Source organism: Haemaphysalis longicornis, unplaced genomic scaffold, assembly GCF_048455015.1.
Source record: "Haemaphysalis longicornis isolate Haplotype H1 unplaced genomic scaffold, Haemaphysalis longicornis Haplotype H1 scaffold_7, whole genome shotgun sequence".
Taxonomy (NCBI): domain Eukaryota; kingdom Metazoa; phylum Arthropoda; class Arachnida; order Ixodida; family Ixodidae; genus Haemaphysalis; species Haemaphysalis longicornis.
The window spans coordinates 53,099,314-53,126,149 of NW_027526422.1; the positions used below are offsets into that span (position 1 = coordinate 53,099,314).

General features: G+C 47.8%; 1 protein-coding gene across 1 annotated transcript in view; it reads right to left on the reverse strand.

The window, feature by feature from the left end:
• Sk (small conductance calcium-activated potassium channel) overlaps positions 1-26,836 on the reverse strand; it is a 510,824-nt gene that overhangs the window by 75,916 nt on the left and 408,072 nt on the right. Inside the window, exon 6 of the mRNA XM_077677315.1 lies at positions 18,688-19,109. Coding sequence (XP_077533441.1) covers positions 18,688-19,109 — 422 coding nt within the window. The remainder of the gene's footprint in view (positions 1-18,687; positions 19,110-26,836) is intronic.

Sequence of the window (26,836 nt, forward strand, 5' to 3'; positions counted from 1 at the left end):
AAAGTAGTATGCTCCGTAAAGGAAGGAAACCTCTTTAGGGCTCACGGAAGCATAATTTTCCTGATCGGGACCACGGACAATGGCGCAGCAGCGATCAAGTCAACCGCTGCTGCATAATAGTCGGATGCCGAAGCACAACCACAAAGCAGGGTTCCCGGCGTCGCTTAGATTCCCTTTTAGCAGCGCGTCTACCCTCTCCGCTTCTTACCTTGCAACGCAACCTCCAATCGGTGCCGAGAACAATATCAATGTCGAGAGCGGCCGCGGTAAAAACACACCCCCTTCTCTTTCTTATCAACAAGGACGGCCGAAAAGCAAAAGCAGACAACAATGGTCCACTGTGCATCCTCGTGCCAAGGGAGCGAATAGAGAAACGGGTCTGTATTCCCCTTTTTGTGGCAAGGTCATTCGGATGCATCGGCGGTCAGATAAGCAGCTCTGTCGGAGCAGCCAGCAAAACAACCACAAATGACGCATGCAGCCGCCCTGTGGAAGGGCCCCTCTTAAATATCCCCCGTCACATCCTCCACTGGGAGGAAGGACAGAGTCGTACGCTTCGTGGCCTAAATGCGACCGGCAGAGAGCCCAACCACGTCGTTACGACGACATCCCGTTCATCACTCAGCGCGGTGGCCATGGAAGCGGCGGTAACTAGTATCGGCCGCCACTCGCTCTTCCTACCAGGGTTTCCCCCGCTGCTGCTTTCATTCAGGCTAACCAAAAGAGCGTACTTTTTGGGCTTCGATGTCAGGACGTAAACGCCGCGTCTTCCATCTCCCCACTGCACGAATGGACGCGAAAATGGAGGCCTTCCGTCTTGTCACACTACCAGTAGGTATGTGCATCAGGTCCGTCCATTAACTACGGCTCTGACCGTCTAAGAAGCGCCTAAGAAGACGGACAGCGGTTGTGAACGTCTTTTCTTCCCTTTTTCGCGTGTTTGGCGCTGACCGTTCAAATCGGTCTCGTTTACTTCTCGCTGCAGTTTTTATCAAAGGGGGTTGGGGGCGGGCGCTGGGAATACACCTCGTCCAAGGAAATTGCCATTCATTGAATTGGAATAGCGCTGCTCGCACATACCCATCAACATCGGTGTACATGATCAACCATCATTTATTTGCTCTTTTTTCATAAAGAGGAACGTGCAACGCTTGTTTCCCAGTAGGAGTGTCGCTTCGTAAGGACTCTCAAGCAATATCTTTAGCCTGAATGTTTTAGGAATTACCGTTCTCTTGGTGCCGCTGAAGTTGAGTACGTCTTTTAATAGGGCCTGAAGCAACACAAATTTCATCTTCCATTTAAAATTGCCCCTGCCAGATGAGCCCATAATGCGTAAAGGTATCAATATTAATGTACCGACGTATGTCTTTGACGCGTAGAAGTGTGAAAAGAACTGCCTGCATCGGTAGGTTGCAGTGCTGCTCTGTGGGTATACAGCACTGTGCGAGTTTTGGTACTCGCACGAAACTAAAGATAAAACCGGGCGTAAGCGTTGCCCGATATAACTCTGTGGGTATACGCCATGCCATCTCATTACGCTTGTTACGAATCGAATGTGGTGTGTATGTTGACGCGGCGCGCAGGCGTAAGCAGCACGCAACGCGACGACACGCCGTACAACTTCTCTGTAGGGCATCTGTAATGTGAGGGGAAGACCCCTTATACGATTGATCCGTTCACGTCGGTACACGCTGTGCCGCTCATGAGACACCGAGAATACGGGCCAGCCAGAACCCTCTTGCGCATGCATGGGCTTGCTGTGGCGGCTGTTCGCGGTGCCTCAGTATCGCGTCTCCGACACTGCGAGAGTGCCTTTGCTTGTGTGTTTTCTGCTTCGAACGTTTCGGCGCTTGTTTTGACCATTTTGATCCCTTTGTGAGCGTTCTGAGCGCTTATTTTGACCGTTTAATCTCTGTCGACGACAGCAGTGCGTATTAGGGCTCTGCTGAGTACGTTTCTCTGCCCGTTCAAGTTGCCATGTTGCAAGCACGTGAGTGTGCTGCTGCCTGTATCATCACTCTTCTCTACTCGCTATGCATTAAACCAGTTAAGTTTAAACCAGTTAAGTTAAACCAATGCTTTGCCTCTTCGTCGTCGTAGCGGAGGCAACTCTCCCGCAGGCCGCTCGCCACCCACGATATTGCGACGTGACTGAGGGCCTTACTTGCACATTTCTGTCCATGCAACTCGCGCAACGTAAGGAAGCTTTGACTTTGAGCCTAACGACATGCCAAGCCACAGGTCTGACTTCGTTAAAATATAAGCGCAATGCCAGGCCGAACGTCATAGCGTTATTCTGTACACAGCTGCGTTTTATGTGCTACTCCGTGGGTTTATAACGCTATATCAGTTTTTGCGCACGTACGAAAAACACAAAAAAAGTTCGACCAACTAGAGGCCAACTGCATCAAGGTAAAAGTTATTCAGCTTTTAATACCTGTTTAACGTCCCTTCTCTAAACGTTTCTTCAATTTGCATATGGTCATTTGAGCGTTAAATGATAGAAAACATAAATGTTTCGGGTATTAGCATATCGGTCACGTCCGCAACTTTTTTTAGGTTATACTACATGGCAATATTCAGAGCGAATAAATTGAACTCACTCCCTCTTTTCTTTCCCCCATATTTTCTGTATAAAGAGCAATCCAAACTTAACGTAAACAAATGTGCTTACATCACCATTTCGTGCTTCCAAGTCGTCTTCGTAAACTCGTTAAAAAAAATACACATCCTCTCGCTGTTGGTACAAGCTAAACTGAGAATTTCTTACATCTCTGTTTCGGCCACGTAGCCTCAGCTTCGCGCTCGCATGAGAAAGAAACGGAACCAGAGGCATCGTCAAAAACCGCGCAGCCGGAAATGCCGGTTCGGCGGTTTGGCGCAGCAAAGGCACAGGTTTTCCATGCGCAGTCGGCGCGAATAAAAATTCCCGCACTTCACCAAGCCCCAAACCGCGCGCTCCAGAGTTTCCACCATTTCCAGGCCGTGCTCACTCTTCACCGCAAGAGCTAGTATATTCCCAACTGTACGCGGCGACACAACTAAGCGCGCATAACTCATTCCGCCGAGAGCCGTCGTAAAAGAAAAAAAAATTCGAATCCCGGCAGGGAAATAGTTAAAGCTCAGCGGGGCTCGTAAACAGTGCGCAAAACTTCCTCTAGAGGGCACTTAGTCGAGCGCAACCTCAATCTAATCGCAATTCACCAGGCCCCGGAATAATTTAAGCCGCTCAAGCAACAACATTTTCTGAAAGAAGGGTTTAAACGAAGCGGCTCCTGCGAAAAGGGTGACGAAACGCTCTTACCCTTCTTTGCTTCGACCCCATTTTGTTCCGGTACGCTGCGGGGATGAGGTGATGAGCTCTTTGTTTTGCATTGTGTGCTTGCCCACCGAGCGGTAGGGATTGTGTCGACTATGAATGGTTTTTTAAGTAGCACGCCGTAAACGATTCTTTCCCTCGTGGCGTTGTTACCAGACCGATTAGGAAATGTGCGCTCTAACGCGCGGAGAGGCGTTAGAGTTAAGTAAGCAGGGAATGGATAGAAGTGAAGACACAGTTTTAGTTAACATCCGTAAGTCGGATTTTAACGAACTTGAAGGAGCCTGTAAGCAAGCGAGAGACTTGCACAACAAGAATGCGAATTCTCTGTGATGAATTAAAAGCAAAAGAAAAACAATCAAACTGAGTGATAACTACGAAGCAACATTTCTTCAAGACGTGTCAAGTTTTTGTCTACAATACTTTATGTAAAAAACCTCTACGGGAAAGAGGGCTGTCCATCTTTTTCATATTTTATTATACTCGTGTTTTTTTCGCTGTTTGGTCACTGTTGCTAAATACCCAAAAGCCCGTTGTGTTTTGCACGAATGCAGTAACGTATCTGCAACTAACTACATAGTGATAGTTTCTTCGTGGTTAAGAACAAGGATCGTAGTAGTTCAGAGCGAACTCATAACGCAGCCTCCGTACCGTTTCGTACAAATGTGACCGCATCTCATTCTTTCGTCCTGCGGGCCGGCGGTGTTGAACTACTCCCAGTAGGCCGAGAACCAATGGGCGCAAGAGGAGTAGAAAGTTCGGGCGAGCCTTTCTGGCTCTTTGCCCATTGTGGGTCTCTTGTGAGGACCGCTCTCTTCTGGGAGTGCGTCAGACAGAATAAAGTACAACGGAAGCATAGTCCGCCAGGGCCATCACAAAACAAAAATAGACAGAAAACCGCGAGGCACACTCATCATTCTTCTTCCTTTCCTTTTTGCCTCCCTCTTTCGTAACCATCTGTTTATTATTTTTCTTAGTGGTCTCTTAAACGTGGAAAGAAGCGTCCACTGGCGCATTAGAACTGACTTGCACTATAGCTTTGCACTGAAGAAACCAGCCAGCCGTCTTTAAGTCTGCTTTTATTTGTTTTAATCCTAGTATTGAAGCTACTCTGTGTTTTAGTGAAGTTGCCGTAACGGTGGCCTTTGTCGAAGGGGATTTTGTCGGGGGCGGAGCCGAACAGGAGGGGTTGTGCAGTGCGCGCGCGGAGTACAAACAGCTGACTTTTTTTGGAAGAACCTGCCGTGTTTAAAAAAAGATAATTCTTTAATGGTGTATACTCCCGTTTAACACGCTGTACAGGTTTACTATTAAATGGCGAGTTTCTATTCGAGTGATTACACTGCTAACATTATATTCGAGAACAGAAACTACGAGGTCCACTTAAGCACTTGTTCGGGCCTACTGGTTGCGAAAGCAATTGTGTTTTTCCGCGTTTCACTGTCGCGAGGCACGTGCGGCAGAATTGAAAACCTTGCGACGTTCACCGTCTAGAATTCTTACGCAAGGAGGTATGCAGTGCAGTCGGCTGCTAGCATCGTATCGTTGAACACCGTCGATGAACACACGACCGAGAAGTTTTTTCTACAAATGCTTTGACGAACCCGGTCGCTGTCGCTTGATACGTGACTCCCCGGTGCTGTTGGTGGAGCTCTTCTGTCACGCCTGTGACGTCCCGTCTTGGCCTGTGTTTGCGTATCTCCTCGTCTTCGTGTTGTTTTATGCGTTTACGCGCTGCCGGGTCCGCTTTCTTCATCGTTAGTGTTTTCGGGACGCGTTTTTTGGATAATGTTGTTGTGCTTCTTGGCTCGTTTCACCACATTTATTCACTCTCGCAACTTTTCGGTTGTGAACTGCGCGGTAGGTCGTGTTTTGAAAGCGTTGATATCGAATCTGACAAAGCGCTGAGGAAGCGGAAGCTGCAGAATCAATGGTAACACTTCCGTTCTCTTGCGACTCTCTGCAGGCGGTTTCCACCGCTTTGGGCTTGTGCGCATTTCTCCTGCGTTTTATTTCTCATGCACGTGCTAGTAAAGCGTCACAGCGAATGACAATTTATTGTCGTCCTTTTCGGAATAGCCTTTTTTTCATTCAATGAGTCACTTAAAATAACTTGTTCGAGCGAAGTCCACACTTACATCATAAGGTCTTCCATCACGATTCCATTCCACTCGTTATGCTCTCCGGTTTACCCGCAGCAGTAAAGACACAGAGACACAGGCACTGAGGTCTGATGAGAAGTTACGTGCATATTTACGTATTTACGTATGCCACAAAATGCCTTAAACCCAAAGAGATTTTGGTATATATATATATATATATATATATATATATATATATATATATATATATATATATATATATATATATATATATATATATATATATATATATATATATATATATATATATATATATATATATATATATATATATATATACGATAATATGGTTTGGAAATGAGGGGCTCGTTAGGAGAAAATACAGAAAGAAACGCCGGCAGTCTACAATGCCAAAGAAGGCATAGGGGAATGGTTAGACTATTTTTTACCGTTAGTGACGTTACATTTTTTATTATAATTACATGAGAAAGAAAGAAAGAAAAACACGCGCCCAGAGTGGGGACCGAACCCACGCCTTTCGATTAGAGCTCGAATGCCTTACCAATGCCGGCGTTTCTTTCTGTATATATATATATATATATATATATATATACAGTAAAGCCCGCTTATATCGAACATCGCGAGGATTGTAAAATAGTTCGATCTAGCAAAAATTCTATGTAGAAAGTGAAGCAAAATATGAGAGCAATGAGAGCAATCTTATATGAGAGCAATCTTGCCGACGGAGTCACGAGCTAACGCTGAGCTCTTACCACCCGGCAGTTTACTATTGATACGACACTTTCTCGGAAAGAAAACAATAATTTATTGGGGACGGAAGAACTGCGTGAGTGTAGCCGGCTTCTTGGAGCGCAACGCGTTGCTGGTGACTGCTTGCTCCACGGTATTTAAACAGTCGACAAGCACAACACCGCTGCCCTCAATGGCACTGCAGTATCGCCGTAGCAGGGCCACGGCAGCGACGGCTTCGCTCGTGCTCGGAAGCGGTACGGAGTCCTCGGCGTCTTCGGAGACAAGCCTGGATACAAGCGAATAACGCCGAACCCAGCGAACCGAGCGAGTGCGCGCAGCGAGTGGCGCAGACTTGAAGTTCGGTGACACCGCAGCCCGCAGCGCCCAATGTGGCGCTTCCGGCTCCAACGGCATGCATGCGTGGAGCTGGTCCACTCTGACACGGCCGATTTGGAAGGGCCCGAGCTCGCGCGGGAGTCGCAAGCGACACCCGCCCCACCGCTGCGCTCTGATGTATTGCGGGAAAGCCTGCCGCATGCCTAAAAAGAGCGAAAAATCCCGCGCGGGAGAGTTCGATATGTCCATTGTCAGCAGCAAAATTGCGTTCGATATAAAAAAGTGTTGAATGCATATAGTTTTTACCAAAATTATACAAGGGTTCGATATAGGCAATAATTCGATATATCCGTGTTCGATATAAGCGGGCTTTACTGTATATATATATTTAGGCGCAGCAACAAACAACAAAAAGTGTGGAAGAATACTGGAATTTTTTTGGCTGCACAAGTCCACCGTAACGCTCGGTTTTTCTTCTAGTATACGCACAGTCATCAGCACGATTTTATTCGATATTATGGTGAGTGCATAGCTCCAAGGAAAGATTTCTGCGCACATTTGAAGGTCACGGCGCACCATCGTTGCCATCATTATGACCCACGTCTCAGCAATTGGGGGCGACTCACTGTTCCTGAGGTTACTCTGCGGAATAATCACGCTCGTAACAAGCACTGACGCTCATCCCGCTGCTCACTGGCGTGGGGAAGGAATGATGGGAGAAAGCGAAATCTCGTTCGTAATGGGTCATTCCGTTCCTAAATGCAAATAGTTGCGTCATCCTCCTACCCACTACCCTGAAAACACGAACGACCAGACTTTACATTATTCTCCTTATCACAGCAAATAAAGCTACAAAAGCAGGCATGAACCTAACATTCTTTCACATATGTCATAACACCTTTAACTTTTATAACCACCAACATTCACGTTCACTCATCTCATTCCTCAAAAGAAAACTTTTGTTGTGCCTGTAAAGGGTGCACCACCGCACAAAGAGTAGTGCGGCGGTGAAGCCAACGTTAGTAATATACGTGGAAAACGATTGCTTCTTGCGTTCCGGACAGTCAACGGCGAGCTCGGGACTGGTTCTTAGTGTCTCTAATGAAGAGCGGTACTGTGAAGCCGCTCCTCCAATCAGTGAACAGAGCGTCACCTTCTGGATGGTAATGAGCGGATCGTGGCAATAATGACGGTGACCATACATCACGGCGTGTTCGATGTACATATAAAATGGCAGAACACTTGTTGTTTTGAGTCAGCTTACGTTACAATCTGGAATAAGATGGTGCTGGATGGTGAAGTCCATAGTTTCTTTCGTAGTTCAGTCGATCCCGTAGTCCTAATCTGGGAGGTGATGATGTTGGTCGGAGAAACAGCGGGAAATTGTCGCACCAATGTGAAGGAATATGCTGCTGAACTTATGTTAGTAAATATAACTAGAGAAGGTGACTAGAACTTTCTAAGAATGTGAAGGCAAAAGCCTAGTTGAACCTTCTGTTTATCTGCTGTTGAACCTTGTTTTAAACTTTCGTGTCGCTCTCGTCGGGCCGCAGCCGCAGCTTAATCCATAGCCGCTTCCGCCCAACGGCGGTTACGACCAGCAACATTTCGAGATACTCTAGCCTATCCCGCCGTGGCGCATTTACTCGGTCTTCCCCGCCAGCCACTATGGCCTGATGCGTCATCACCCATAGCGACGTGGATTGAAGCTCTGAGCTCACGGTGCGACTTATGCGTTCGCGGTCCCTTACTCAGAACTCTCCTCCGGCGCTGCAGTTCCGATTTACAGTGCGATTATGTGCACCTCACAACAATTTTTGCACCTTACAACGCGCTTGCTTGAAACATAGATCTAAGGCTTTCACGTCAAGAAGATGAGGAAATGCGGAAGGTATGCGTTGGCAAACACAACAACAGTTTACAAGCGCATTGGCTGACCTAAAAGAGTTTCAGAAATGAAGTAAGAAGAAAGAAGATTTAACGGCTCTAGAGAGGACTCCACAACGTGAGATCGATCCACCACCTTTTTTTTTCTTGTCGCGCTTCATACTTATGAGGATAAGATTTTGTGACGGGGGCCGTAAACTCCTTTGTGTTTATTTTTCCTGGTTTATCGCTTTTCTTATCTACCCCCTATTTTGACATCTATGGACTCCACGGGTTTCGAAGCAAACTCCGTCGACTGATTTCAGCAACGACGCTTCCTCCGTACGAAGCATTATGTTCTACTGTTCCATTACATCTTTTCCAGGGCTGACGAACACGACGAACAGCGAATGACCGGAGACAGACGACAAAAGCAAATTCCTTGGAGGTCCTCCAAGAATTGCTAACAATAACTAAAAAAATTCTACTGATGTACCTCTGAGAACATACTCAGGTGCATTGAACTTGGCCAGGAGTCGTCAGCCGGTCATTACTGAGATAGGACCACAGCGTAGTAAGACAGGGAAGAGATTTCGTATCACGTTACTTCATTACGGTAGCGCAGTACCGATCATGACTCCACAATACCGACTATAGCAACACCGCACCAGACACTCCTAGCTTCATATGGAAATGATCCTATGAAGCATGACACGGCATCAATTAAGGTAATGGCCCCATCAAGAAATTGGGAAGCCTTTTCCTTAAGTGCAATACGCTTTTTTGAGAGTATATGGAACGTTAAGCAGAAGCATTAAACGAGTTATAAGAACAAAATACAAGCTTGGTTCATTAGAAAGACTGATTTGAAGGAAATGATGCCATTTTATCGCGAACTTCAAACAAATAATAGATAGATTAAACAAAATAGATGAAGCACTACCGACTCCCATAAACTCTTCAGCCGCGCTCTATGACGTCACTGAATCTTGTTTGTGCCATTGGAGGACGCCGACGTAAGCTGCAGCCAAGAAACACGACTGGGGTATTCAAGTGGAGCCTCCAGTAAAGTTTGATCGTATCAACTGAATGTTAGCAGGGAGTTAGCACACTAGTATTTATGTTTCAGTGCTTGCCGATTATATGTTATGTATTCAATACATACTCCAGGCCGCAATTGTGGTCCCGTTGTGGTCCCGGCAGTACCAGCACTTAAATATCACAAGACAAAAAGAGCAAAAGGGTAAAAAAATGATACAGTGGACATTGCATTGAAATTGCCAATACCAAGACACAAACATGAAAATAACAGGGTTATAGAGAATCTAACGAGTATGGCTCAGTAAGGGAATTCCACTCAGCCATGGTAGGTGGGAAAAATGAAAAGTTGTAGGTATCAGTCTTCGCGTGATACGGCGTTAGCGATCTCGGGTGGTGGTACCGCGTGTGTCTTGTAGTCAGGGCGGATATATAAAGGGAGGAACCGATAGCCAGTTCATGGTTAGTAAATGAGCGGAGGAAATGGAGACGAAGTTTCTGTTTTCTTAACTGAAGCTTGGGAATGTTACTGGCAATCAGTAATTGCGACGGAGAATCCGTGTGACGATATTTTGAAAAAAATAAACCTAACTGCTTTATTGTGAATCTTTTCCAATTTACCGATGTTATTTTTAGTATTTTTAGTATACGGGTCCCATAGTACAGCAGCAGCATACTTAACTTTCGCTCTTAAGTATTAATGGTGGCAAAAAAGTTTAACACTTGGAGGCGAATTAAGAGTTTGTGTCTCAAGAAACACGGTTTTTGAGAGACAGACAGAACGTACCTTTTTTACGCGTCATATGGAGGGAAACAATTTTCTCTGCGTTGACAAACATGCCCCATTCCTTGCACCAACTGTAAACATTGCCCAGGTTTGTGTTTGCTATGTGATCATGCATGCTTGAGATTTCACGGAATAAACTACAGTCAGCTGCAAACAGTCGGATATGAGTCGGGTGTAACTACAGTGACGATATCACTAATATACAAAAGAAAAAGCAACGGCCCAAGAACACTACTTTGGGGCACTCCGGATGTGACTGGAAGACAACTCGAGGCAGGACCATCAGTCAAAACATACTGCTATCATTCATAAAGTACCTAGACACCCATGCAAAAAACGTTTCTGTAATATTTAATTTTTCAAATTTTAAATTAATTTGTCATAAGAAAATTTATCAAATGGTTTTCTAAGATCCAGAAAAATTGTGTCGACGTGAACATTATTGTCAAGGGCGTCACTCGCTCCCATTATTACGTCACTGTAGCGCGAAACTAGAAAGTCTTCCGACATTTATTACCTTTTCTCTGTTAAAACGTCTTTAGGGGCTAGATTGGAGCTGAGTGAGTAACCAAAGGCTACTTTATTTCAAATTAAATCAAGCTGTATTTTCCCTTCATGGCCCTTTAAAAATAAAAGGGAGATATCAGCGGGAAGACTGCCAATTGATTGTCAGTTGAAGGTATTATTGATTGCAAAGAGTCATTGAATGAATTCGCCTGTTTAATATTATTGTTTTATTGACTGCACTCGATTGACAGATTATTTTTTCTATTGTCGGTCTTATTAGGTCTAGGCTAATCCCCCTTTGTCGGTATAATCACTTGTAAGAGCGTTCGTAGCGTACGTCAGAACAAATATTTCCGGTTAATAATTCAGCTTATACATGCGAAAGCAACTTGCAGGGTACAATTCAGGAATAGGCGATCAGCGAGTGCGTTTATCATAGCCAGAGCTGTTATTCGCTTTCTAATAACCTAATACAACAGAAAACTCGAAAGGCCTGTTTTCATGCGGAGCAAGCAGAATAACTAAAAGAAAATTCAAATCGCGGCATAGTGCGACAGCACCTGTTGGACTACCCGACAATCGCTGCGTGACGGAGTCAAGTTTAAAGACATTATGGAGCACGGCAGATCCCGCAGTGGCTGAGTTTTGTTTCCTTTGAAGATAGCCCTCTCATTTGCGATATTGTGACGCTAGTTTAGACGCTAACGGGATAGCGCACTTTCTCGCAACTTATGATTACTTAACCGAAGAGAAGTTTCTCGCCCATCTCAAATTTCAATCTGCGGCGCGTTTGGGCAGTCAGGCGCGTTAAATTAAATTAACGCTTCTGAATTTCAGGGTCTCCAGTCGCATACCGCTCCCAACACGTAATCGGCGCAAAATTTGTCACGGTTCGCTTCCGAGAAGAGAAAAATAGGCTTTATTTCCACTTTTTTTTGTATAACATTGGACACGCTACTCATCGCTTCCACCTTTAGCATCGTGTACTGATCCGCTGGTGTGTTCTCCCAAAATAAGATTACATCACCGAACCGTCGCAAAAGAAATTCAATTCGTCAAGGAGTGTCGTTTCAAGAGGGGAGGAAGGGGGAGAGGAGGGGAGTCCTGATGGTCTCACACAAAAAAGGGAGCTGGCCAGAAACGGGACAAATGGCCTAGCCGACCTTCGCCGCCTTTTTAGCAATCCTCTGAAAGGAGGGTGGCGGCGGAGGGAGGAAATGCGGTCGTTTCCCGGATCCGAGTTGGGAAAAAAAAATAAAATAAAAGATGCGGCTCCGAGTCCAACCGAAGAACACAGGCATCCATTCTCACCATCGTAGACTCTGAAGGCAAGCGCACACCGAGCTAGAGTTGCCGTAGTAGCACCAGCCACGTAGTGTGGTGGCCGTGACGTAGAGCGAAGTTGCGAGTGCGTAGTCGCGCCCGGCACAGCGCGCTTGGCCTGCCCTGGAAATGGATGCGGCTCTTGCAAAGATTCTTTCTCTCCCTCGCCTGCTGCTCCACCTCTACGGGAGACAAAGACGCGGAGAACGACGTGACGAAGAACTTGTTTTCCCTTGCGGCGAATGGGCTGGGAGGCTTCCCACTCAAATTGCGCGTGACCCTGAGGCACGTTCTTTCTTATGCGTGGGCAACTCCCACCCCCTCCCTCTCTGCTCTCCCTCTAACTCCCGCTGTCGTTACGAGAGGCAGGGACAAGGCCGTGGCAACCTCGTGCTCCTGCAAGCATTAACCCTGCCTTCGAAAGACACGTGCCCTTTTTACTTCTTCATTTACCTCGCACGAACTGCTGCTGCCTACAGTTGACGTGAAGAACTTACGTCAGAGAGCGGGTGTCTCCCGCAGCTGCCGCTGCTTCCGATGGCCTCTTCTATAGCCCCGTTAGCTGTATGTAGTAATCACGCGGAGTACCGTCTCCGTGGGCAGAAGTACCATCTGAAGTTGTTCAGCGTTTTTTGCTTCGTCTTCGTTATTTATCGCATCGCCCTTTTCTTCGGTGAACTTAGAGCCAGGGAAGATCCGCGCCCGCGCTTCGAGAAGCACCGGAAAGACCGGGCGGCTGGCTGGACTGCACCTCCAATGCGCCCGTTCTTTGCCATGCTCTCCCGTAGCGACGGGAAATGGACGCATAAGCAGGCACTCGCGTTTCGCGACAATAGGTGCGCCCACCGGACTCCCTTTGTCATACGCATGCAGCTTCGTGCTGCAAGGAAATAGCCGGGCCACTTAGTGCTGAGGCTTCGTCTGTCCGGATGTCGTGGACACGTACTGCGTCAATATATCGACGCCCTTCTCGTGTCCCGCGCTGTTCTCCCCAGTTTCTGAGACGGGCGCCGGTCGGTCGGGACCTTGGTGCCGGCTTTGTACACGAGTCCGACGCGACCCTCACTTGGTGATACGCCATTTGTTTACGCCACGCATAATGTCCATTTGTCAGTGGTTATTGCTTTAATGGGTCACAATTTATGGCGGCAGCCTTACATACGGGAGGATGTATTTTTCACGCATATGCATGCCCGTACCAGCACGTGCGGTTATTACACTTCCCGCTTTCCAATACGGGCACGCATACCTCGTAAAAACTCGGTGAACCTCGGCAAAGAGAGATGTATTTTTTCTCACGCACTCACTCTCACTCCCGTTCACTACTCGCCCTCACCACTCGCACTCACTCCCGCTCACGCCCACCACCTTCTTCACCACTCGCACTCACTCGTACTTTCCTCCCACTCTCACCCCTCCACTCACTCGACCTCACACTCACCCCTCGCCGTCACCACTCACACTCACTCGCGCTGGCGCTAACCACTCTTCATCACCCTTCGCACGCGAGTGCACGCAGAAGACGCTCCACGAGTCATGAAACAGAACAGTATCAGTGCATATGACAGCGCCAGAAGTCGATCCAAATCATATTTTTAAATCAACAAGCAACGAGAGAGTTAATTCTACGATTCCCTATAGTAGGAGTGGAGTAACGAAATAGCCAAGAACGAGTTCAAGCGCAACAGTGGCGCTCAGTAGGGTAAGCCCTGCAAATCGCGCGAGTAGCGCGAGTGCACTCGTGAGTGGGGAGCAGGGCTTCCGCGAGTGGCGCTCACTGCGAGTGGGGCTCACTGCGAGTGGCGCTCGCACTCACTTGCACTCGCACTCGCCAGCGCAAAGGGACGGAAGGGCTCACTCACCACTCCCTCATGAGTGGTGAATTGGGGAGGGGGGGGGGGGGGAGTGAGTGCACTCGTGAGTGAGCCTTTCGACGACCTACGTACGAGCATGCCCATTTAATAGCGTGCCTGTTTAACAGATGCAGGGCTCGAGGGAGTGCCCGTTAGACAGCATGGCCGCTTGGTGGCTTGCCAGCATGCCAGCGTACCAAGTGATTGTAGCATTTCCCTAGTGTTGCAATGGGTGTCCCCCGAAAATTGGAACATTTTATGCCTCAACTGCGGCAACAGGATGCTGTGATTTAATACACATGTCCAATGGGAAGCAAACTACTGATAGCAGTTCAAAAGACGTGAAGGTGTGTATTTGTGGCCTCCTATCATAAGATTAGATAGGCAAACACGTTTCACGACTTCCAACAGCGGTGGTACGCTTCGTGCATGCAATCACTATTTTAGCGCAGAAGGAATCCTGATCGCATTTGAGGCAAAGCACAAGTACATCAGTGGTATGGATTTCCTTGGAATTATTGACTGCCTACCCTTATTCCTGTATTTAATTCAAGGAACCCCTCATTTCTTTATTATATATATATATATATATATATATATATATATATATATATATATATATATATATATATATATATATATATATATATATATATATTGTTACGTGGCGGCAGGACACAGATGAGACGAACGATGGGGTGGGGGTGAAGCTATTATTTACAGAATGTACATGGTGGCCATAAAGGTAGCGCGCGCAAGGACACAGCTACTTCGTCGTCTTCGTCGTCTCGTGCCTGAGCCCACGCAATATGGGGCATTGCCCGCCTACACGTGTCCCATAACATGTGTGCTGATAGCTTCCATGATCAGCTTCCTCTCGGGTGCGTCACCTACCCGTGTATCAAGGGCCCTGCGATGGCAAGCTCCTCAATTTCAGCTGCGCGACGAGCTGCTTTACCGCATAAATTATTTCTCGGACGGTCGCAAGTGGCTTCTGGTTATTCCACGTCATTTGCGCGCAGATATATGCGCTTCATTTCATGACGACCCGAGTTGCGCCCATGCGGGCGTCATCAAGACATACGAGCGACTCCGCCTCCGTTATTATTGGCGTGGAATGTACAACTTCGTACAGAAGTACGTTCGCTCGTGCCCGGAATGCCAACGCCGCAAATCGCCACTTACTCGCTCGACCGCTCCACTGCAACCCCTACCCTGCACGGCAAAATCCTTTGACCGCGTTGGCATCGATCTATACGGGCCACTGCCTTCTACTGCTTCCGGCAACAGATGGATAATTGTTGCCGTTGACCACCTGAAAAGGTATGCTGAAACTGCTGCAGTGCCCCCATCCACGGCTCGTCACGTCGCCACTTTTCTACTACGTCGCTTTATCTTCGGCACGGGCGCCTCGGGAGCTCCTCAGTGATCAAGGGCGGGTCTTCTTATCAGAAGTCGTGAAAGCGCTACTCGCCGAATGTCACGTGGATCATTGGACAAGCTCATCATGCCACCCGCAGACGAATGGGCTCACAGAACGACTCAACCGCACCCTGGGCGACATGCTTTCAATAAATTTGTCATCAGACCACTCCAATTGGGACCTCGTGCTCCCGTTTATAACGTACGCCAACAACACGGCCACGCAGGTGACGACGGGATTTTCCCCGTTTTTCTTGCTTTACGGACGTGAGCCGACATGCGCCCTGGATACCATATTCCCTTACAAGCGTGATGACACAGAATACACACCTGTTTCACAAATGGCGCAGCACGCAGAAGAATGTCGACAACGCGCCCGTCCTTTTACAACTGCTGACCAACAGCGCCAGAAGCATTGTCGTAACGACTCTACCAGTTCTAAGACGTTTGATCCTGGTTCGCATGTGTGGCTTTGGGTGCCCTCCCAACACCCGGTCTCTCCCCAAAATTGGTGGCCAAATATCAAGGTCCATACAAGGTCATCGCCCGCACTGCGCCAGTGAACTATTTTGTTGAGCCCGTTACTCCGTCCTCGGATATTCGCTGCCGTGGCTGTGAAACAGTCCAAGTTGATAGGCTCAAGCCTTACTACGACCCGCTGGTGTGGACATCACCATAAGTCACCAGGTTGGCTCCTTTTGCACCGGGGGCGATTGTAGCGAGGGTAATGAACAAGTAATACTCTTTGAAAAAATGGCATCTGAAAGTTAATTTAGAGTTGAAATGTGTGACAACCTATTCGCAGTGTTGTATTTTATATACCTCACACGACTGCTTTGTTAAATTGTTTACATCAGTTCATGTACAACAAAATTTAGTATCCTAATTTCATTGTTTATGCAATGACATAAGCAAAAAAACTCCTGATTAAACTGATGTGATAGTTATTTCGGTTCTGCAGTTCTGTACATCTTTTTTGTTGTTGTTTTGTGTGGAAATTGTGAACAAGTGCCACTAGAGTCAAGGTCTTTTGCGTAGCATATATCTGTTATCATTATACGTTTTTTGTGATTTGTCATTGTTTTTATATAACCAACAATTGCGTTGATATAGTTTGCCTATGTTGTCATTTGGTTTGTTGCGTGTTCATAATTTCATTGACCGGCGGTTGAATGTGCGTTGCTTGTGCTGCTGTTATTGCGCTACAACAGGGACGGGGCCTCGTCAGGCGGCCCAATCGGGCTCGATCAATCGGGCTCGATCAAATGGGCTCAAACGCCTTTTGCCCCGTTCGCCTTGGCAGAAGATTGGAAAATATTCTGTTTTTGCATGGTGTACTTGTACTCTGCCTAAATAAACAAACAAACAACAAACAAACAAACAAACAAACAAACGCAACAGACGCAACGGGCCATCAATACAACGGGGTATGTGCCTCACCAGCATAGACCATATAGGATTATGCCCAATCCACACACGGGGATATGCGCTAAAGAGGTGTCAGGGAAGACGATGAACCCCAGGAGGTGCATGCGCCAGAAACGAGCTTGGTGATTGCAACGCTAAGACCTGCGTTCCTATCGGCTTCGCTCCTGCAAATAAACAACCACAACCGGCTACCGGCGTGTCGACTGTCTTCTTTACAATATATATATATAATAACGACTCCATTGTAGCAACAGAAGGTCATGTAATCACGACGGAGTTACCATTATGAAAAGCTTGCAATAAAATGGAATGGTTTCGCCTCACAACTCTTCTATCTTAATTTTTGAGCTTGCTTGAAAGGTGGTCTAAAAGGCGTAAAATATGCTGTACCGACTCAAATAGAGGAAAAAAATAGTAAAGCCATTCATTTAACAGAAACGTGGTCCTTCCCTAATGGAATTTCAAGGTCAACTCGGTATCCCGCTGATGGGAATACACCGTATAATAAGGAACTCGGACATTAGCAATACAAGCACTCCTGGTTACCGCCAAAAATATTGCATCGCCCTTATACACAGGAAGGGCACAATGATGGCTTGGTAGGCAATATAGTAATGTGTCTTAAAAAGGGGAAACCGCGTATTCTAAGGGAAACTCGGAGAAGAAGAAAAACAAGAGTCGGCGCTGTGTCCAGTGTTTTTTTTTTGTTGTTGTCATCTGGATGCGCTGTACCCCTTTTAGGTTTACGGGCTGGGTCTAAGTACTGGCTCAGTGCGATGACACTGATAGCCCGGGTCTTGAAAGAACTCGAGTTTTTATTCTAAAACACTCAAGTAACAATTTATTAATGGAACATTGTTACATACTCTATCATTTCTCTGGGTAGACTTTCTGCGCGCTCACCATGTGCCCGCATTTTTACCATTATTTATAACGATAAAAACATTGGGCCTTCTCCCGCAGCCTCCCACCGCCAGGAGCGCTGTCATAACGTGCTTTCAAAGAGTTACATTAAATCTTAGGTCATGCAGTTCCCAATAATGACAGGGATTCGATTCTTTTGCCTTTTACCTGTAAATGCAAAAAAGGACCGGCACATTGGTATACCGGGAATTCGGTTTGCGGCGCGAAGTGCCGAACCTCAGCGGTAGATTTTGCCGGTCATAGTGTACCCATCCACCAGTCACAACATCAGTCACAACCGTTATGATCAGCTTCGAACAATGCTTTCTCGGCTGCGGCGGGACATTCGAAATTGAATCAAAATGTTGAAATCGAACTGTCCCACGAGATAAGAGCTGAGTACCCGTGATTCTCTACCTTGAAGAGCGGGAAAGTACAAAACACTCTGGCTGATTCCTCTGTCATAGGAACCGGCAAAACACGAAAGTGAAATGTGCAGCGAAATCTGCAGCTGAGCATGATTTGCGGGTCGGCGGCTGTCTTGTGGGTGCGCTTGGACAGTGACGTCCTGCTAATGGGTCGCTTCGGCGAAGGTGTACTGGCGTCATTTTCGTGACGGATATGGCGTCAGTGAAATCTTGGTGTATCCGGGAATAAAACACTTTCGTGTTAAAAAATAAAACCCGAAAACGAACAACCTTAAGTATAACGTACTCTTTAGTCGTAAAGGTTGCTTCCCCGCAATAAGACACTGTGTGCAGGGTTGCACCCTTTACAGGCCGCTTGTTTCATTGTACTGGCGTAAAATTTTTCTCACTGTGAAATTGTTGCTAAGACCGAGTACTAAGAAAATTGTGTTCGCTTCACGGTCAGTCATGGCGAGCGAAAGAGCAGAAAGGGAAGATTTGAGTGGTAATGAGCGGAACCTCGGGCTCGGTGAGTCGACAAAGGCAGCTGATCCCGAGGAACAGAGAAGCCCGAGTTGCGGGCAGCAAAGGAACGGCAGCAGCCACGTTAAGGGAGGAAGGAAGGGATTGTGGTAAGGCTGACCTTTCGCAGAGCCTGAGCGTCCAGGAGGCGATGATCCATAGGGAGACCATGAAGACGAGGAGCACCGTGCCGGGGCAGATGGTCATCAGGGTCTTGAGCACGAAGCGGGTGTTAAAGTTGATGCGGTTGAGCGCACCGATGGAGCGCGACGAGGCGTCCGTGAAGAGCTTCGAGTGGAGCAGCATGACGCGGCAGATGAGGTATAGCCGCAGGAACATGGGCAGCGACAGGGTCACGTCCACGGGCACGTCGCGCGAGCGCACGCGGTTGCCGTGGTTGGCCAGCTTGGTGGTCCACGTGAAGCGCTGGTCCCCCGGCACAGGGTGCACGGCGCACACGCACAGCTCGGCCAGGATCTGGGCCACCCGCCGCGGGGTCATGGCGATGCGCCAGTCGTCCGCGCAGTTGTCGATCATGAACAGCTGCGCACACGGGGTTGTTGGTTTTTTTGGGAAGGGGGTGGGGGAGGGAGGGGTGAAGAAGAAAGCGTGTGTGAAGAAAGTGGGAGTTAGATGAAGTAACTTCATTCACTATAAGCATCATTGCACTGCCCGACAGCTTTAACAACTGTCTCTAGCTAGCTGCCTTCTATTTAGCTTGTATGGAACTTGTGTGCGTGTTTCTTTCACTCACTCACTCACTCACTTGCTCACTCACTTGCTCGTTCACTCGCTCACTCTCACTCACTTGTTCGCTCACTCGCTCACTCTCACTCACTCACTCACTCACTCACTCACTCACTCACTCACTCACTCACTCACTCACTCACTCACTCACTCACTCACTCACTCACTCACTCACTCACTCACTCACTCACTCACTCACTCACTCACTCACTCACTCACTCACGCACGCACGCACGCACGCACGCACGCACGCACGCACGCACGCATGCGCGCACACACGCCAACACCAGCACACACAAACGCGCACCCCCCCCCCCCTTTTACCGCGGCACTCAAGGCGAAGTTATCGCCTAGAAGTATTTAGAAATAAGTATAAATAAATAACAATCGCGCACGCCAAGAAAGTTTGTGCCTTCATTGCTTATCGTGTGAACCCCCACGAATGAGCGCAACAGGATGGTGCAAGCCGCTTTGGTCATGAAAAGACGTCTATGCCTCGGCTTTCTCGGAGATACCAGGCAGTTTACCCCAGGAGCTTGTAAGCATTTTAAAAAGAAGGAAATGGCATTGGGCTGCAGGAACTTTTCATGTATTGTCAGCTAAGCACGGCTGCTAAGTAAAGCAGTGAAAAGCAGTAAAAGGTTGGCAACAGTTGAAGCGCATGGCTTTTTCATAGCTATGAATCGAACGTGACTCAGGCAGGAAACAAAAGTTGCCATGGGGCTTCTCGGCTCGTACAACCTTCAGTTTCTATTTGTATCTCTGTTTCTCTGTTTGTATCTCTCCCCGTCAAATTCTTATTTAAAATAAGATAAATTGCAATACCAGTAACGCATTATCGCTTCCAACTAGACCAGCTTTGGCTGGTGCAGCGAGCCCAAGAAGACGGACGAACTCAAGGGGTCCTGGAATGAGGACTCTTCCCCAGGGCTGACAACTTCAGATACACGTTTATTCCTCCTCCTCCTCCTCCTTGTTGGCGCTGGCGGCAATAATTGATGCAATAACCAAACACCCTGCGCTCTAAAAGCGTGATCATTACTAGATTCACCAAAAGTGTAGCACTGGATGAATCCGACAAGGGAAACAGAGACTCGCACCATCTATTGCTTTGACAATTGAGACGTCTTCAGATTCCATATATGCAGGCACACCTAAACGAAACAGAATAAGAAAAAGACACGGGATGTATAGAAAAAGAAAAGTTTATCGCGTGGGCATCGCAGCAGGCCCGAACAGCAACATGCGGAGAGCTTTCCAGGCTGTGGTTCTGAGATGAAGCTTCTCCTCCCAGCCGGCCGAAAAATATGAAACCCGGAAATGCGTTTCCCGCTGGGACGGCTTTTGGGGCACACAGGGCTTTGGAAACGCTGCATCAAAGTTTCCTCTTCAAGTTTTATATTTCCCACGTTGCTTCGCTCGGACGAAACTATTATTTCTGGCTTACCACGCACAGCATATCCTAAAAGAGAGAAAAAAAAATGAAGAAAGAAAGACCATACACAGTATCCCCCCGGTCACGGAATTTAAACCGGCTTCTTTTGTTTTCCAGAAGGCGCATTCAAACCAGAAAATGAGCACAAAACGGAGCACTGGGAACGTAAAGAATGCAACGTGTCACGCCTGAGCAAACACAGTTGGGAAAGATGAAAAAAAAAAAAAAAAAAAAAAAACACACTTTACTGAAAATAAAAAGAAAACGCGGCTTTGCTCGGACATTTATTCCCCTCTGCCCGGCTTTGTCCTTTTGCCGAGGCGGCGCGATTTGCAATATCATCAGTGGGAATGAAACGTTTTCTAAGTGGCAGCTTTTTTTTATCCACGAACGAAGAGACGCAATCACAGCGAAGCGACTCCAGCTTGCATTCGGAAGTGGGTGAATGTTCGTCAGCTTGAAGCTGCGCTCTGAATTATGCTCTTGATGCATAATCAGAATTGACGCGGAAACAGTCGAGCATATTTTATTATCCTTTTCGAAGGACCCAGATGCTAACCCGCGCTATTGCAACGCAAGCGAATAGAGAATACTGAGGAGTTCACAGAAGAAAAACGACAACACATTTTCAGTCTTTCGGCCGATATCCCCCGTCGGGTGGTCTTGGCTAATGTAGGAACACACGGAGCGGAAAAAAAAAAAAAAACAGTACAGAGTAACGAAATCAATTTAGCCGTTACCTAATGCATTATCTAGCTTATAATTCTACCGCTCAGCGCTAGCCCAGAGAATCTCGTATTTCATAAATAAGCAAAGTGCAAGAAATAAATAAAAAATGAGCACTCATGAAGAGCTCGTGCCAGTTTGCCTCAGCGAATACTACGACTCAGCTAACACTGACATTAACACTAACGAGAGAGGCCTTCGCCCTGCAGTGGGCCTGAGTAGCCTGTTACTGTTGATGATGATGATGATGATGAACACAACAGCTCACCAATTAAAAACTCGTTTATGGAATCAGTTCACTGCAAAGTTTCTTCCGGCCTCGTTAACTAACCCCAAGGTCGCGTAAACGTTTCGGCTTCCTTAACATTACCTTCCTCCCCCAAAAAACAGCACATGATGAAAAAAGGACGTGCTTACAAAGCGACCTTCTACAAGGTGATCTAAACCAATGAAAACACCAGATTATTATCATCTTCCGCGTTCGCGTGTACGGCGTTCCGCGCGTTGGCTGCATGAGGCTCTTTGAGGTAACGCCTCAAAGCTGCGAATGCCTGTTTCTCCCCTCAAGCCATTCTTATCGGTAAGTGAGCCGTCATCTTTCCTCGAATAAAGGGGCTGACGAACGAAAAAGGCGGAACGGCTGCTTTTGTTTCACCTACTCAGAGGCATCGCAGTCAAAGTGGTTGTGTAAGAACAATGAAAGAAGAAAGTAAGACAGGACAGGGGATTGTTAGGAGGCAGCAGCGTTGGCGAAGGTCCTCATGTTTTAAACAGCGCCATCGCCGATCAGGGAAAGTTCATGCTTAATGGGGAACCCGGACGGGAGCGGCGCCGATTCTGGTCCTTTCGCCTAACAAGCGCGCCGAACAGCGAGCGAAATTAAACGGCCCGTGTTTTGTTCGAAGGGAATGTAATGGGAGACTGCAAGGATTAACGAGGAAAAGGAAGAAGAAAAAAAACGAATTAAAGTCGACCGGAGTGAAAGAAAAGCAAAGAAGAGGGACACAGCGAGACTGGGTAAAGCGAGAGAAAAAGACCCTGTCTATTTTTTTTTTCGTTCATTCGCGGCAGCTCGGGCGAACGGCCTTGGAAGATCCAATTAGAATTTGAGTTCCGAGGAGCGTGAATCGAGCGCGGATAAGTGCTCTCGTCAGTCCGTCCTTTGATGCATGAGCGGGGAGCGTGTAACGTACCAAAGAGCGCGACGAGAAATCCGCGAAACACGAAACACAGACTCGCAGAACAAAAAAATTAAACGGCAAAACCCGAGTGAATCTATTGTCTTTAGATTGTACAAAAACCCCATTGCCTCTCGTGTCGGGGCTTTTCGGCGTTTGTTTTTCTACCGCTCCTAGGCTCTTCGCTGGTGCGCTTTTATCGACATTCGTCTTCCGTTCCTCCCGATCATTTAGCTGTTTCTTCCCCCGGCCAGCTTACGTTCTGAAGCCATTTCACTCTTTTATTTCGACGGGTAGAAACACAACACCGCGGCGAACGCGGTGAAGCCCTAACAAGGCGTCGGAAGAGAGAAATTTCGATTATGCGTTTTTTCTTCCCGCGCTGTTTTCTTTTTGTTTTTTGTTGACGAAATACGGGCGGCTGCTAGGGGTGTTCGATTACGTGCCGTTTCCTGGAAAAGGCGGAAGCCGAATGAATTTTCCGCGGCTCGCATAAATGGAAACGATGCCGGGAGAAAGACCTTGTTTCCGTTTCCCATTCGCGAGTGACCTCGCCTCTGCAAGAAGGCCTATGCATGAACGCTGGGGGCATTTCTCAGCTTGTTTTTTTCCCAACGAAAGAGACAAAGAGGAATACATAGTAATAGAGAACGAATGCAGCCTAAGGCGACCTGCCTTCATTTCACCGCCAAAAAGTCAGAGAATTACATTCTTGAACTTCGAGGCAGCTTTTTTCGAATTCATTGTGAACGTTGCCTTTATTTTGACAGCCGATTGTTGTCAGGTATTCATGCGATACGTTTCGAACGGCAAGGATAAAGCGGAGAGCGGACGGGAAGTCTCAACGTGCAACGCATTGTTACGACCGTTTGCAGCGATGCAGAAAAAGGCCGACTGCGCCAGACGCTTGAGCGCGGGCAATGTCAGAGACCGGCGGCTGGAAACTGAAACAGGCGGGTTGAATGGGAAATGAGGAAAGCTGCTTTCTCCGGAGTTTTCGGATGGGCGGCACCTTACCTACTGTTACTTGCGCCCTCAAACTTGACTGAAAAAGACTAAGGACGCAATCCGCTTTGAAGTTTCACGCGAGAACATTAACAAGCCCTGTCAGCGAAAAAGCCGGCGCCGGTGTTGGCGTCGCCCGGCGTTGTCTGTAGCAGCAAAACGGCGCCTAAATTACTATTAGCCGTGATGCGTCACGTACCTTTGCAGCGCGTGCCTCAGGAATAAAACACAGAGAAAAGCCCGTTCTACACGGTGCGATTTTCTCTGCGAATTCGCAGACGCGGCGCCGCTCGTGCGGCAAAACGACCTTTTTTCGCTGCTGCGGCAAAGTGCCAAATTTTTTGAACGGTCGAGCATCCCCCACGAACGCCGCTCGTGCGGCGTAGAGGGGCCGGACCTGCGGCCAATAGGAACACAGCTAGGTGAACGTCACGGCATCACCATCTGCACGCTTAGCAACCAGATGGCGTTGCTTGTATACGCGCGGCGTAAGCGCGGCTGCACCGAAACAAACGCACGCGCGTTCACAACACGAGGCCGCATGCCGTTTTCATCGAATGCTGAATCGGTATCCGCGCAAGTGGCGGACACCACAGCAGGGATTCTAGCCACCTTAGCAGGGGACACGTACAGAAGAAACCAAGAGGAACCGGCCGAAGTAAACCGAGGTGTGCTAGGCTCGCGCAACAATCGAACCCAGGGTTGCTTGCTGTGTTTGTCTTGTCTGCTATGTGTGCGTAAATTGATATATATTTGGCGATTGTTACATGAAACCGCGAATAAACTCATATTTATTGCAAATCAGTCTGAAACAACTTCCCCAGAAAGTGAAATAAAACCTTTTTAAAAAGAAAAATCACAAGCTTTGCTCGCGGCCGACTTAATTCAGTCTGCAAACGATGTGCCTCTGAACTGCGAAGATCGTGACATTCGCAGGCCACGTAGACGACACTTCCAGGCATTGCGAACTTCGCAAGTGCGAATGTTCGTTCCACTGAATTAGCAGACGAAAACCGCACCATACAGAATGGGCTAAAGAGAGTGCGAGCCTCCGTTGAGTCAGGGCCTGCGCATGCGCAGAGCCACATGGAAAAGCGGAGAGTGTGACGAAAGCGCCGGCCACTGGTGGGCTACCGCTAGCCTCGATAACGCGTCCGGTTAAATCAGTTTGGTTTGAGCAAGGACCGTTTAGTGCTTCGGCCTCCGTCCGTCTGTCATTCCCTCGCCCCGCGGTGCACCACTCTCTGGTGAGCCAGAGCACTCTGAGCAGCGAAGAACGCCCGGCAGGGTTCAATTGCGGGCCTCACAGTCGTTAAATGATACATCAGTGGCTCCACACTCTTAACTCATAAAAGTGCTCAGGTGTCTTGAGAATCTTGTTATTTCTAGTTTCACTTTTAAAGACGCGAGCTGCCGTTTCCGGTAATAAAAAAACTGGCGAAGCTTGCACGAAGTCGCGCAAGGCTTGAAACATAGTGAAGCTGCAGGATTTCTTTGTACGTGAGCGCTGATGGACACATCACCACGGCTTTGTACAAGTTTGAAATTCTTTATTTACGTGTTCCGTCGTCGCTTTGAATTGTGCTAGTAGTAGTCAACGTCGTATGCATCGGCATCGTCAGGTTCCTCATGCCAAGCATTATTACACGCGCGGTAGCGCTTGACGACAGCTGGGGCGCAGCGGCGGCGCGTACGTGCACGACGCATGCGCGGCGTTCCAGGAGTTTCGTCGAGGTTCCGTGGAGCAAGTGTTGCACCAGCTGTGGCGTTGATGGCTGCTATAGGTAACGCGAGGCGCTCCTCGGTGTTTTCGCCACTTTTTTTTTTTTTGATAAAGCCACTGCGCGTGCTGGGGACGGTCGGCGGATCGCCGCGAGGCACGCACTCGCCAGCATTCGGCATTTTCTCGCTCCTCGGGTTTATTGCCAGTTATTTTTTTTTATATGCAGAGCATTTCTTTAACTCGCACTGTCACCCGTCGTCCCTCGGCGTTGTCCGCAGCCAGCCGGCGAGGCGCAGGTCCGCACCCCTCCCCCTACACTATAAAAAAATAATAGTTATCGGCACCTGGTTTCAATCCCACGACCCTGCGGGCGGAACGCAAGGTACATGGTGCTCTTCCCACTGCGCCACAAAGCCGACACAGAATCAAAGGCTACGAACGCGCCTTATAACCTTGACTCATTCAAACTACGTCAAGAAGCTGCTCATACAACGCATTCACTACCTGTGGGCGGAACGCGAGGTATATGGTGCTCTTCCCACTGCACCACAAAACCGACACAGAAGGAAAGGCTACGAACGCGCCTTATATCCTTGACTCATTCAAACTACGTCAAGAAGCTGCTGATACAACGCATTCACTACCACCAACTCCCCAAACACTAAACATTAACGCAATACACCCACCCCCTATGCGACGCATTTACTCGAGTCCCCCTCGCGGGAAGATGGGCCAAATTTTTTTGCTAAAGCCACTGCGTGTGCTGGTGACGCTGAGCGGTCGCCACGAGGCACGCGCTCACGAGCGTTCGGCATTTTTACTTTTAACGCATTACGCGCCACACATTACGGCCAGCTATAGCAGCTCTGCTGTTGAAATGAGGACTTTAAAAAGTAAAATGGTGTATTCATTGATCGCGCCGCTTGGAGGGGGATTTTTCGCGAAGATTTTGAAAACGAAATATGAGCGTGCGCGTTTATGCTACGCTTTTGAAGTGACGGCGTGAGAAGAAAAAGGCAAGAAAAAAGCTGGGATTGTTGCTCGAGCTAGGCAAACAACAAAAAGCAAGTAAGGAAGAACAGTTCGACCCACTTCTTGACGCTTTCGTTTATGCGCACTTCACGAACGAAGGCTAGAAAGGGGCACATTAGGGCTTAGTGTCGTTGGAGTTTTTGTGTCGTCAATACCCTTGCGTATCAGGAGTGGTGAATAACCCCCCCCCAAAAAAATGAGGCCTTTACATTTGCAAGTCTTCGCAAGAAATTTGCTGCTTTAACCGTAAAAAAAAAAATCTGCCGCATTCTACAAGAGAGATAACAACGTAGCATTGGCTTGGTACGATACAGTTACCGCTAGAAAATGTGCGGAGAAAGGAAATATGACGAAAAAACACCGAGGTTACAGCTTCGTCTTTAGAAAGGTGCAAAAAGACACGGACGAGGCACTGAGGTATACA